The sequence below is a fragment of the Pseudophryne corroboree genome, chromosome 9 (assembly GCF_028390025.1).
Source record: "Pseudophryne corroboree isolate aPseCor3 chromosome 9, aPseCor3.hap2, whole genome shotgun sequence".
Lineage (NCBI taxonomy): Eukaryota > Metazoa > Chordata > Amphibia > Anura > Myobatrachidae > Pseudophryne > Pseudophryne corroboree.
The window spans coordinates 30,804,873-30,818,862 of record NC_086452.1 but is presented as its reverse complement, the minus strand read 5'-3'; the positions used below and the strand labels follow the sequence as shown (position 1 = coordinate 30,818,862).

The 13,990-nt window shown below is 44.2% G+C and overlaps 1 protein-coding gene across 6 annotated transcripts in view; it reads left to right on the top strand.

Moving 5' to 3' along the window:
• LRRC7 (leucine rich repeat containing 7) overlaps positions 1 to 13,990 on the top strand; it is a 630,524-nt gene that overhangs the window by 472,158 nt on the left and 144,376 nt on the right. For all 6 annotated transcript variants that reach the window (XM_063939106.1, XM_063939105.1, XM_063939107.1 and 3 more), the window contains 3 exons: positions 850 to 961; positions 4,010 to 4,175; positions 6,437 to 8,093. In XM_063939106.1, coding sequence (XP_063795176.1) covers positions 850 to 961; positions 4,010 to 4,175; positions 6,437 to 8,093 — 1,935 coding nt within the window. The remainder of the gene's footprint in view (positions 1 to 849; positions 962 to 4,009; positions 4,176 to 6,436; positions 8,094 to 13,990) is intronic.

Below are 13,990 nucleotides of genomic sequence, written 5' to 3'. Positions count from 1 at the left end.
TAAAGGTGGGTACACACTAGTAGATATATCTGCAGATCAATTGATCTGCAGATATATCTATGGTCGGATCGGGCAGTGTGCTGTGCATACACACTGCCCGATCCGTCGGGGACTGACGTCATGAACTGGACACACGCCCGCCCAGTTCATCTGTCAATCACCGCCGGCCGCCGCAGCATGTGTACGGGCGGTCGGCCGACCGCCCCGTACACACACACAGCGACGCGCCAATATATCGGTAGATATATTGCCTGTCGGCTGTGCTGCGCGGCCGACGCAATACGTCTGTGAACGACGGAGTTCACAGACGTATCGGCCGTACACACTGGCCGACGGTCCCACGATATATCGGCCGTTCAAGAGAACGGCCGATATATCGGCCAGTGTGTACGGGCCCTACGGAACGTTACGGCGGAGCCACAAGAATCTGCAAACGTCCACATTTATAGTGACTGCAGGAAAACCTGCAGGATTTGTGGTCTTTCATTACTTTCAAATTAATAAAGACAATTAATTTCCTTTGAAACTGTTCATTGTGATCATGTTTGTTTGTTGCCATAAATAATGCATTACGGAGCTTATTCATCATCACTTACCTGTGAGGCTGAGTTGTTTTATCCGTGAAGTACATAGTGCGTGTATAAAAAAAGGATAATCGTAATTACCGCACTTTCACTCATTTCTTCCTTTGGGAACAAGAAGAAACACATTTAGCAAATATATTAATTGCAGCAGCAGCTTCACATGACACCTTGTATCATTGCCAAATTATTGCTTATGTCTGGAGCTGTGCAGAAACGCAGCAGCCTGTGCACGCCAGTGCCACTAATGCCTTTCTCTAAACTCCAGGAGCCATTTGGACATCGTCCGGCTGACATGCGCATCGCCGAGCTTCGTCCGTCGTTGATCGAAACGCCGCTGTACCCACCGAAATTGGTGCTGCTGGGGAAAGATAAAAAAGGTATATATAATATGCAACTTGTTATTATATATGGGATAATGCATCCCCTGCTGTAAGAGGTATCCGGATGGAAGATAGACAGTAGATAGATAGACAGTAGGTCGACACCAGATGGTCGACAGTCAAAATGTAAACAGGGTCAAAAGGTCGACCTTATTCTTCGTGATGGTTAGGCACTTGGTAGAGGGTTAGGACTAGGCTGCCAGAGGAGATGGTTTGGATTAGGCTGCGGATGGAGATTGGTTAGGGTTAGGCATTCGGTGGAGGGTTAGGGTAAGGCTGCTGGAGGGGGCGGGGGGGGGGGGCGGTTAGGGTTTGTCACATGCCGCAGGGTTAGACTGTCGGGGGGACGGTTAGGCACATGGTGAAGGGTTAGGGTTAGGTTGCTGAAGGGGGTGGTTAGGGTTAGGCACTTGGCGTAGGGTTAGGTTGCTGAAGGGGACGGTTAGGGTTAGGCATATGGCGAAGGGTTATGGGTAGGTTGCTGAAGGGGACGGTTAGGGTTAGGCACATGGTGAAGGGTTAGGGTTAGGCACATGGTGAAGGGTTAGGTTGCTGAAGGGGACGGTTAGGGTTAGGCACATGGTGAAGGGTTAGGCACATGGTGAAGGGTTAGGTTGCTGAAGGGGACGGTTAGGGTTAGGCACATGGTGAAGGGTTAGGGTTAGGCACATGGTGAAGGGTTAGGTTGCTGAAGGGGTTGGTTAGGGTTAGGCACTTGGTGAAGGGTTAGGTTGCTGAAGGGGATGGTTAGGGTTAGGCACTTGGTGTAGGGTTAGGTTGCTGAAGGGGTTGGTTAGGGTTAGGCACTTGGCGTAGGGTTAGGTTGCTGAAGGGGTTGGTTAGGGTTAGGCACTTGGTGTAGGGTTAGGTTGCTGAAGGGGTGGTTAGGGTTAGGCACTTGGTGTAGGGTTAGGTTGCTGAAGGGGTTGGTTAGGGTTAGGCACTTGGTGTAGGGTTAGGTTGCTGAAGGGGTGGTTAGGGTTAGGCACTTGGCGTAGGGTTAGGTTGCTGAAGGGGTTGGTTAGGGTTAGGCACTTGGTGTAGGGTTAGGTTGCTGAAGGGGTTGGTTAGGGTTAGGCACTTGGCGTAGGGTTAGGTTGAAGGGGACGGTTAGGGTTAGGCTCTTGGCGTAGGGTTAGGGTTAGGTTGCTGAAGGGGACGGTTAGGGTTAGGCTCTTGGCGTAGGGTTAGGGTTAGGTTGCTGAAGGGGATGGTTAGGGTTAGGCACTTTGGCGGAGGGTTAGGGATAGACACCAGGGGGTGGGTTAGGTTTAGGCACTAATGGGAGGGTTATGTTTAGGGTTAGGGTTAAAATAACACAAAAAACTTGTCAACCATTTGCATTTCGACCTTTTGATCATGTCAACCTAAGTCCAAGTTGAGCATTTAGCTGTCGCCATTTTTACCCTGCCGACCTTTTGACCCGGTCAACCGATTGACTGTCGACCATCTGGTGTTGACCCATTGACTGTCTATCTAGACACTATTGATATTTTAATCCACACCAGCTGTAAATGCTAATGCTATTACTATAGATATCCCTGAAGGCTCGAGGAGCACATATATTATTATAAGTGTAATGACTATGGGCCTAATTCAGACCTGATCGTAGCAGCACATTTGTTAGCAGATGGGCAAACCCATGTGCAGTGCAGGTGGGGCAGATGTAACATGTGCAGAGAGAGTTAGATTTGGGGGGTGGTGTTCCAACTGAAATCTAAATTGCAGTGTAAAAATAAAGCAGCCAGTATTTACCCTGCACAGAACAATATAACCCACCCAGATCTAACTCTCTCTGCACATGTTACATCTACCCCACCTGCAGTGCACATGGGTTTGCCCGTCTGCAAACAAATTTGCTGCTACGATCAGGTCTGAATTAGGCCCAATACACCGTGCAGAGAGATAATTATATGGGGACTTTGTTCTACGATGTTCTGTGTTCTGGCTGGGGTATGCAGATACACTTTCCATGCAGCGAGACAAACAACGGGACTATTGGTGATGCCAGATAGGCACATTCGCAGCCAACGTGGCGCCATACCGCCCAATTTCTCCTGTGAATGGTGTGCGCTCATCCCCTTGTCACATTGGAGGGATTAATTGCCATTGAGAGACTACCTGCAGTGTTTTCTAGCACAGTTGCTCCTGTGTGATGCAATGAGCGTTCCCCATTGACTCCAGTGAATCAACATGGGAGCCGCTATTCCTTGTGTCCATCAACATCCATTTTCAACGTAAATATTAATGGAATAATGAATGAATAAAGTGTAATAAGCATGTGATGTGGTGGATTGTCAACTGTAAGTTCCCCATGTACATACCCCATGCAAAGGTATAATAGTCAGACTGAAGCACATAATCCTTTATTACCTCATTAATTACCTCATTAGACCCTTGTCCCTCATTTGGACTAATTCTGTCCATCGCTGACCAGACCCTTATTAGCTCTTAGGGGAATTTCACAAAGGGCCTGATATATGTTTGTAAGTAAAGCAAATTATCAAGCAACTGGGCAAAACCATGTTTCACTGCAGGTGGGGGTAGATGTAACATGTGCAGAGATGGTTAGATTTGGGTGGGGCGTGTTCAAACTGAAACCTAAATTGCAGTGTAAAAATAAAGCTAACATTTGTGTGCTACATGCCAAAGCAGCCGGTATTTACCCTTCACAGAAACAATATAAATGTATTTGCTCCCCCTGCATGGTAACATGGTTTGTTCCAGGCACAAAGTTACTTGCTTATTTTTTTGCTTTACTTACAATCATGAATCAGGACCAAAAGTCTTCACCTTATACCTCAGCAACACTTTTTTTTATAAATCCTTTCAGTACAAACGATGAGTTCATTTGTTATTCTAGAGATTTATTTATTTACTCGGAGGGGCAGATGCAATTCTGCGCGGTGCCGTGATGCTCAGCTACACATCCCGCAGTACTCGGCCCCAGCGAGCGCTGAGCAGCTGGGACTGTCCATGAAAAATGACGTTGGTAAATTTGGGGATGTGACATGGGGTTCTGACTGTGTCTGTTGGTTTCGGCAGAGTCTACAGATGATTCTGAGATGGATAAACATCATCACAACAGTGTGTCATCGGGGACCTATTCTGACTATTCGCCTTCCCAAGCCTCTTCAGGGTCCTCGAATGCTCGCGTAAAAGTGCAGATTACCGCTAAGGAGGCCGTAAACAGCTCATTGTGGGGTAACAGGTCTGTTGAATCCTTAAATACAATTACTGATTTGTTTTCAATGTTTGTCAAATGCTATAGGATCTGTACTTCATAGAAGAATCATTAAATAAGGTCAACGAGTCCTCTGTAGCTGTAATTAAATCCACATTTTAAGAAATGGAGAAGTTGCCCATGGCAACCAATCAGCATTGAAGTTACATTTAAAATTTGCATACTTTCAAATCATACAGAGCGGCTGATTGGTTGCCATGGGCAACTTCTCCACTGGCACATTTCTCTACTCTTATCACTGCTTAGTACATCTCCCCTTAAGTCTCCCATATCCAATATCCAGAATGTTCAGAATTCCAACATTTACATACCAGATCTCATTTTAATGTTATGCAAACATCTGGATACATCTTAATAATAATAATAATAATAATAATTTTATTTATATAGCACTCTTTCTCCAACAGGACTCAAGGCGCCTTACAGACATCAAAAACAATGCACATAATACAGAGGATCTAAGTAATATAACAATAGATAAGCCACACAGACATAAAAGAAAACCTTAAGCACACAGAAAGCATAATGCAGGATTGGTGTAGGCACATTGGCTAATAACTTCCAAGGGTTGTGTATTCCACCCTCACAAGGTATCAGGTGCGGCAGCCATCTTGGGGGCACAGCTTAGGATTACCAAGAGTGGAATAGTCTACCCCTAGAAGAGATGACACAAAATGGGGGTGATTTCAGAGTCCTAAAGTTCAGAGTAGGGTTTCAACAAAACCACCAGGTCCGTGTATTTTTCATCCCATCCAAAAGCGTACCCTATGAGGCAGCCATGTTGGGCGCATTACGAAGGTTACACTGTGGGAGGTGAGCCATACAAGGGCCCAGTGCATATATGGGAAAACTGACATGTGTGTAGTAGTATGATGTACCCTGTATGTAGGACGCAATGGCAGGGTGCGCAATCAGTAGAGGTAAACATTACAGAAAAAGCACACGGTGGGGTGGAAGAGGAAAAAAAAACAACAAGGAGGAAAAAAACAATTGCAGGTAACCAGTGGCGGAAAGAAAATTGGGATAACATTATTTTAATAAGATCATAGTACAGGTGGGTAGGTATGAGAATGTGGGGGGCACACTCAGGAGTAATGGAGTTGTCCCTGCTGAGCCTGGTCCTGGTGCTCTCCCCCCACAGTTCCCTGCTCATCTTGAGGGTTAGGCCCTGGGGCAGACTTGATGTTTGTGGTTGTAACGTAGTCCTTCTGTTATCTTGTTGGTTTGTTTGCATTCTGTTTAACTCAGGTATAACTCAGGTATAACTGCTATTGATTGTAGCTGCCACTTTATAACTAGCCACTTCATATACTAGGCACTGTAGCGTCCTGATGTACCCTGTTGTATACATGTCCCCACAGAGGTTACACTTCCGGAGATATTAGTAGGTGACAGAATACTTGGTGCAATATTAAAGTATTAAGGACTTTACTATATGTGACATTTAGGGGAAAATGTTGAAAGACACTTGAACACAATTTGTGTTGCGTTGGGTTTCTTTAATTTGTAAAGAACTCTTCTAGGTTCTCACTATGTATTGGCATACAGTACATACTGTATGCCATCCAGCAACTTTACCAAAATATACCTTGCATTTTCTTTCTGACTTTATTCTGTGCTTTCCAGCAACATATTTATATTGTCAGGAAAGTTCTGTTTACATTGATATGAAACACGCCTTACTCTGAATATAAATTAGTGATGAGCGGATTCAGTTTTACTCGGTTGCACTCGGTTCTCAAAACGCCATCTTATTGGCTATCCAAAACACGTGACATCCGTGAGCCAATAAGATGCCGTTTTGAGAACCGAATAAAACCGAATCCGCTCATCACTAATATAAATGTTTACCATGAAGAGAGTAGGGGGCAGCAAAACGAAACAACTCTGCTTGATTATACATACGTTGCTGAAAAGCACAGGGCATAAACATGAATCATTTAGTAAATGTTGCAGGGGGACATTTACAAATCAATAAGTTCAAGTTTGCTGAAGATGGAAACCCCTTTAAAATTTTCTTTCTTTTCAGCAAAACAATATTAATATTGAAAATGACATAAACGTAGATGTACTTTTATTCCATTTTATTTCCATTTTCACTTGAAAAATGTTTTTTAAAAAATAAAAGCTGTGCGCTCGAGAATAAGATGGTCTATCATGAAGAATATATGGCCATAGATTTATGCTCGGAAAGTAATAATTTACTTGCTTGTTTCGTTTTTTTGTAGACTTACCCAGTCCTTCCCGCAGCCACTTGAAACAAAGCCATTATTGAGCCAGCGAGAGGCAGCGCCCATTGGGAATCTACAACAACGCAACGACCGCCAGAACCTTAACGACTCATTCACTGAGAACTGGAACAATAGCTCGCATTACGACAACACTGGGTTTGTGGCAGAAGAGAATACGGCGGAGAATGCGGGGGGCAACCCGATGCTCAATTCAAAATCAAGAAGCACATCCGCTCACGGGCGGCGGCCGCTCATCAGACAAGATCGGATTATCGGCATTCCTTTGGAGTTGGAGCAGCCCACACAGAGGAACTCTCAAGAAGCAGACATGTCGCCCAGTAATCCTTGGCAAAATTGGACCCGGACTCCCAGTCCATTCGAAGACAGGACAGCTTTTCCGTCCAAACTTGAAAGCACCCCAGTTAACAGCCCGTTACCGGAGAGGAAGGAGCATAAGCCCCAGTCACTAGAAAACCCAAGCACATTCTCCTCAGGCCCGGCATGGGAATTTCATGACTCCAGCTCCAGTCGGAGCATGGCAAATGTGTTTCCACATACTCACTGTCGCCCCGAGTCCGCCAAAAACTCCATGTCAATGAGCAAAAGTACCGAAAGGCTCTCTCCGTTAATGAAGGACTTGAAGACGGGCAGGTTCAAAAAGTCTCAAAGTATAGATGAGATCGATATCGGTGCATTCAAGGTCTACAATATCCCATTGCAAAACTATGACCCGAGAAACATCATGCAAGGAAGCTACGACAGACCGGACTTGGGCATGCTGCAAGAGCACAGCATGTCCCGGAGCCAGTCGGTGCCCATGCTCGATGATGAGATGTTGAGCTACGGAACCAGCAGAGGGCAGCAACAGAAACCTGTCACGAAGAAGGTATATCAGTTTGACCAAAGTTTTAACCCGCAGGGTGCCGTTGAAGTTAAACCAGAGAAGAGAGTACCTCCTCCGTTCTCGTACAACCCGGAGTACCCGCCGCAGCAAGCAAAAACAATGGCAAAAGATTTGATCAGCCCCAGGGCTTATAGAGGGTATCCTCCCATGGAACAGATGTTCTCCTTTTCTCAGCCCTCAGTCAACGAAGACTCTCTCCCCCCTCAATTTACAAGTCAAGGGTCAAGGCCAGGGTTTTTGAAAAGAGCGGATTCTCTGGCAAGCGCTACTGAGATGGCCATGTACCGGCGGGTGAGTGAACCCCATGAACTTCCACAAACGGATCGGTACGGCAGGGCGCCATTCCTGGGGGCCATGGAACGCCAAAGCAGCATGTCAGTGGCCGAATCTCAGTTCCTAAAGAGGAACGGCCGGTATGACGACGACCACGGCTCCTTCCCGGAGGTGAAATCTCAAGGAGGTTATCAGGTCAAAACCCTCACGCAGCGAAGGCCGCTGTCTGCGAGAAGTTACAGCACAGAGACCTATGGGACCTCTCAGACTCGTCCCGTTTCCGCCAGGCCAACGATGGCAGCCCTGCTCGAAAAGATACCGTCTGACTACAACTTGGTGAACTACGGCGATAAGCCCACAGACGGTGACATGAAGGCGAGGCAGAATCAGGGAAAGATAGAGGACACCTGTAACAAAATGCCACCAGACTGGAGGCAGCAACTGCTCAGGCACATAGAGGCTAGAAGACTGGACAGGGTATGTCGTCATCTTTTGGTGTGATTACTATTGCGCACTTCCATGTTGCTGTTAAATAAGATGATTAAATAGACAAGATGTTTAATAGGTGACATCATTAAGGAGGGTATTTATCAAAGCTTGGAGAAGGCTATAGTGGAGAGAGGTAACTGCCGAGCAATCTGCTCCCAACTGTCACTTTTCAAAGCCAGCCTATAACATGACAGGAGTTGGTTGGCTCGTACTTTATCTCTGTCTACTTTATCTCTCTCCAGGGCTTCGTACTCTCTCTCTCTCTCTCTTCGTACTATCTCTCTTCATGCTTTGATAAATACATAAGTGTGAGAAGGAAATGTGATGCCTTGAAATCTGTTTGCCCTTTTTGATCTACAGTAGTCCATCCTGTTGTGTGAGCCAGGGACAGGCCTGATGGGTAACTATATATCCACCACCTGGGCACAGCTACACCCTACTGGCCTGACCAAAGTATAGACCAAGTTCATAAAACAAGAGCAACGCTGGATTAGAAAGGAATAAGAGTGATTTTACTTGGTCTCCTGGCCATAGTGTCTTGAATTATACAACGCAGTGAAGGATCATACACCCTCAGACCACTTTCATATAGTTTTTACACGTCCTCCAGCACTTTTACTGTGTACGTCGTTTTAAAATCATGGCTTCCTTGTGAGTTTTCCACCAAAGGCTTTTATATCATCTAGTCAAATACTGTATATGCATGTATGCATTTCAGAGCAAAACAGCTTAAACAGAAGCCACCAACAGTGGTTCAAGTAGAATTTTTTTCTCAGTGGTACTGATAGTAAAAATGGGTGTGGTCACGTGTCATGGGGCGTGGTCACGTGTCATGGGCCGTGGTCACACAAAACTAGGGGAGTGGCTACATGACAATAGGGGTATGGCCACATTATGCCACACACCGTAATGCTTATTACACATTATGCCACACACCGTAATACTTATTACACATTATGCTACATACCGTAATTCTTATTACACATCATGCCACACACCGTAATTCTTATTACACATCATGCCACACACCGTAATTCTTATTACACATTATGCCACACATCGTAATGCCCATTACACATCATACCAGACACCGTAACACCCATTACACATTATGCCACACACCGTAATGCCCATTACACATTATACCACATTAAATATTATGCCACACACAGTTATGCCACTGACACCATTTTATGTCCCACACACAAAATGCCCCTTTTAAATTATGCCCCAGCGGTGGGCTGGTGGTACGATTTCTTTATAGTGCTCCGTACAACCCTACTTTTAGCACTGGCCACCTGACTTCATAAGAATATACCTTTAATCCATCATCAGTGAATACATGTTATACATCGGGCATAGTAATCTCCTCTCAATGTTTTGATCCCCTCTGGGATCTTAATCATGAGAATAAACGAGCAGTTAGTTGTGGCCTAGACTGCTCTTTGCTTGTCGGGATTTGATTATGGAAACGCTGAGGGGAGATTACTATAAGCCTGGTCAGGACCTCTGTAAGCTCTTTTGCTCTGTCTTGGATAAAGATAGGTGTTATTGAATGCTGACCAATAAATACACATTTGAAGAATGGACCCCTGCAAATGAACCTACAATAAATAACGTATTAGCGCAGCCAAATTTGTGCGATACCCAACTCACTTTACGGTAGCGGGATCTCGCCCAAAAGTGTTTGCTACCCAATAGGGTAGCAAGCACCTTTGAGCGAACAGGAGTGTAAATCGGCCAGGCGAAGGGTGTGAATATAAAAAAACTCATTTCAACCTTTTTCCATGTCAAGTTAATGACCGTCCCCTACTAAGACAATGACATATGTGTTATATATATATATATATATATATATATATATATATATTTAAAATCTTTAAATATATACATATAAATATTTATAGATTATATATATATATATATATATATATATATATATATATAATATTTATGTCATTATCTCAGTAGGGGACCCAAAAATGTGAGATTTTGAATTTTGCATTAGGGATACTCAACCTGTATGTATATATATATATATATATATATATATATATATATAGGTGTGGATCATAGGGTTGACGGTAAACAGGTCGACTCGGTCATTAACTCAACATGGAAAAAGGTTGACATGAGTTTTTTAATATTTTGTGGGTGTCGTTTTCTTCGTAAAGTGACCGGGAACCCCAATTAGTGCACCGTGTCCCCTCGCATTGCGCGCTTCATTCGACATGCTTCGGGCAATTTCCCAATCATAGTCCACATGGATCGCAAATTATGAAAAAGTTCCAAAAATTTAAAAAATGGGGACAATCATGGTGTATGATTGTCCCTGACGACGGGCGCAAGCCCGAAACGTAACGTAGGATTAAAGGACACTATTGAAACCTTAAAGCCTGGAGAGTGCCGCCCATCCTTTCTGCATGCTATCACAGGGTTACCGACCCAGGGAGGGCACCAGAGCAAATACTTAAGGAGACCATAATTTACCGAGTGCCGGATTTAACCGAATTTGTATATATATATATATATATATATATCCCAAGTTCGGCACTCGAACTAACAAAGAATGTACTTCACCGGGTGCCCTCCAAAGACGCCTCCCAAGCCGGCAGGAATCCAAATATATAGACCACGGGCGGCACTCCCAGTATATCGTGAAAGAAAACAGGGAGACTGTGGCTTACAGCAGAGACGTTTCAGCTCTTTAATGAGCTTTTAAGGTGCTTTAAAAAAGCTCATTAAAGAGCTGAAACGTCACTGCTGTAAGCCACAGTCTCCCTGTTTTCTTTCACGATATACTGGGAGTGCCGACCATGGTCTATATATATATATATATATATATATATACTTACATAGGTACACTCTACACACACACTCACACATATAATCAATCCTGTTGTTGGAAGTTTGTGCTTGTCACTGCTGAGGGATCCATCCCGGAGATTTGTTTATTGCGCGCACGTAGCCACCCCCCGTGGTGCACCGCTGCGTACTGTACGTACTTTTCAAAACATGTTCAGTGTTATCCCTCAAGGGACTTACTGATGTTGTGATTCCAATGCGTTGAGACTGAACCGATGCGTAGAATGTGCTTGCCTAAACAGCTCTGGAGTTTATAATCAATTACAATTAGGTCCTAAGGCTCATTACGATCTCTCAGCGGTTTAATGTGTCATCTTTTCCCTGTCGCGCTGAGCGACTCAGACATGAGATTTCCGACAGCCGCCACAAAGTTTCCCACTAGCCGCTACTTACAGCCACATTTGTATTCTCAACAAGAGACATTTTTTAAACATTAAAACATTCTCCCGTATCAAAAACTGATATGACACAGCCCAGTCTCAGTCTTGCTGATAGGATTCATGAAGAATGTCTTGTGAAAGCTTAAAGGCGTCAGCTCCCATCTAGATATTTATTTTTTAATTCATCTCACCCACTTTTTAATAAGGCAAATGAATGCTAGTCATTTCCATAGTGTCTTGTGGCTGAAATACAGTACTTACAAGTTCTGTTGCTGTTATATATTTGTTTATACAACAGACGTTGTAGCGGGTATGGGACTCGGGGTCGACACCCATTGGTCGACAGTGGGTAGGTCGACACTATAAATAGGTCGACATGGCCATTAGGTCGACATGAAAAAAGGTCGACCACAAATGTTTTATGTTTTTTTGGTGTCGTTTTCTCCGTGACCGGGAACCCCAATAAGTGCACCGCGTCCCCTTGCATGGCAGCCGACTGCGGGCAAGGTGCCTCTCTGCGCTCGGCACAGGTTACCGTTCCCAATCGTAGTCCACGTGGATCGTAAAGTATGAAAAAGTCCCCCCAAATTTGTTTTTTAAAAACTCATGTCGAACTTTTTGCATGTCAGCCTTGTTCATTTCGACCTAATGGCCGTGTCGACCTGTTTCTAGTGTCGACCTATCCACTGCCGACCAATGGGTGTCGACCTAATTGGTGTCGACCCAGAGTCCGGATACCGTTGCAGCTGACAGGTGATTTAAATAAAATAAACATTTCAAGAGGAAAAACATTTTTGGGCCAGGTCACAACCTTGAAACCAGCAGCTCCCCTGCCCACTTTCCAGTCATTTGTATTGAGATGCAAATTGGAAAAATTGCGTTTCACCCCTTGATAAATCTGCCTCTCTGTTGCCGTACGTTGCAAATCAATCAATATCAGCTGGGGACACAAAGTGAAACGTGGATGGAAATCCCATAGAATAATCAGCAAATTCATTAATTACGGTACTTATATGCTTTGGAAATGTAAACTAAAATTAGCTTTAATTCTGTAATTTGATTAAGAGAAACTTATTACACTTCATTTCAGTGATGTAAGTACATTTATTTTACCATAAGAAAAACATGTGTAACTTAAATTACATTCAGTGTTGTGTTCTGAAACTTCTGTTGGCTAATTACGCAGTGTGTTGTCACAGACTAAACTCGCAGTACCAGCGACATTCTTTACCGCCGCTTAAAGCGCAGATGAGACCTTTCCTCATACATTTGCAGGCAAGGTTATGACTTGGCTATGACTCGGAGTAGCTCTCTCTGTATAAAAAGACATAAAACTAAAGAACTTTGGGGGTCATTCTGAGTTGATCGCTCGCTAGATAGTTTTAGCAGCCGTGCAAATGCTATGCCGCCGCCACTGGGGAGTGTATTTTAGCTTAGCAGAAGTGCTAACGCTTGTGTAGCCGAACTCTACAAAAACAATTTGTGCAGTTTCAGAGTAGCTCAAAACTTACTCAGCGCTTGCGATCATTTCAGCGTATTCGAGTCCGGATTTGACGTCACACACCCGCCGAGCGTTCGCCTAGCCATGCCTGCGTTTTCCCTGGCACACCTGCATTTTTCCAAACACTCCCTGAAAACGATCAGTTTACACCCAGAAACGCCCTCTTCATGTCAATCACTCTGCGGCCGTCAGTGCGACTTAAATCTTCGCTAGAGACTGTGCAAAACCACATCCTTCGTTGTACCCGTACGTCGCGCGTGCGCATTGCGGGCCATACACATGCGCATAAATGCCGTTTTTTGCACTCATCGCTGCGCTGCGAAAATCGGCAGCGAGCGATGAACTCGGAATGACCCCCTCTATCTGAACCATATACGGTGGTTGCTGAAAAGTTTGAAACTGATAAAATGACGTGTTCAGGAAAACGTGCAAAGGGCAACATTAACTTAATGTGTAGACGTGGTAAACCTCTTAAAGTAGCAATAACATATAGAGAATTTTTTTCCCTCTTAAAAATGGTAAATTGTATCCATTTTGAGCTTAATTTAATTTTCTGTTCAACAAATCGTTATCTCCATTTCAAAATTTCTCTGGAGGGAATTCTAAAGTGTCCGACAGACACAGTCAGTCTGCCACACAACCCAGGCTCAGCTCTCAGCTTGTCACACTTTGACATGACAGTGCAGAGAGAGCTCAGAGGGACTTTTCAAAACCTACACACATTGGTCCTAATAATCCCAATGATAAGGAGCGCTCAAGAATTTAGAAATATATATTATTTAATAAAATATATAAACATTCATAGATAAACATATATAGTATGCATTAATCTCTGATATCAATTTTATGATTAACTAGTGTTTAAATAGTCACATATATGCCAATGTACTCTTTCCAAGATGCAACGTTCCGTTCATTTACATATCAGTTAATGTATGTGGCTTTAACACAGAGCCGGCTGATTTATAATTGCCCCGAATAGCCGTGGGGAATCTCACCCTTAATTACTGCTTGTAAAGATTGTCAAAGTCGGAAAAATATCATGCTACACCCTGCCATATATTCACCCCAAGCGCTTGCCCGCTGCACGTGCACATTCTCTCCCGTGCGTGCGGATACTCGCAGCTGCGTGATGGCAC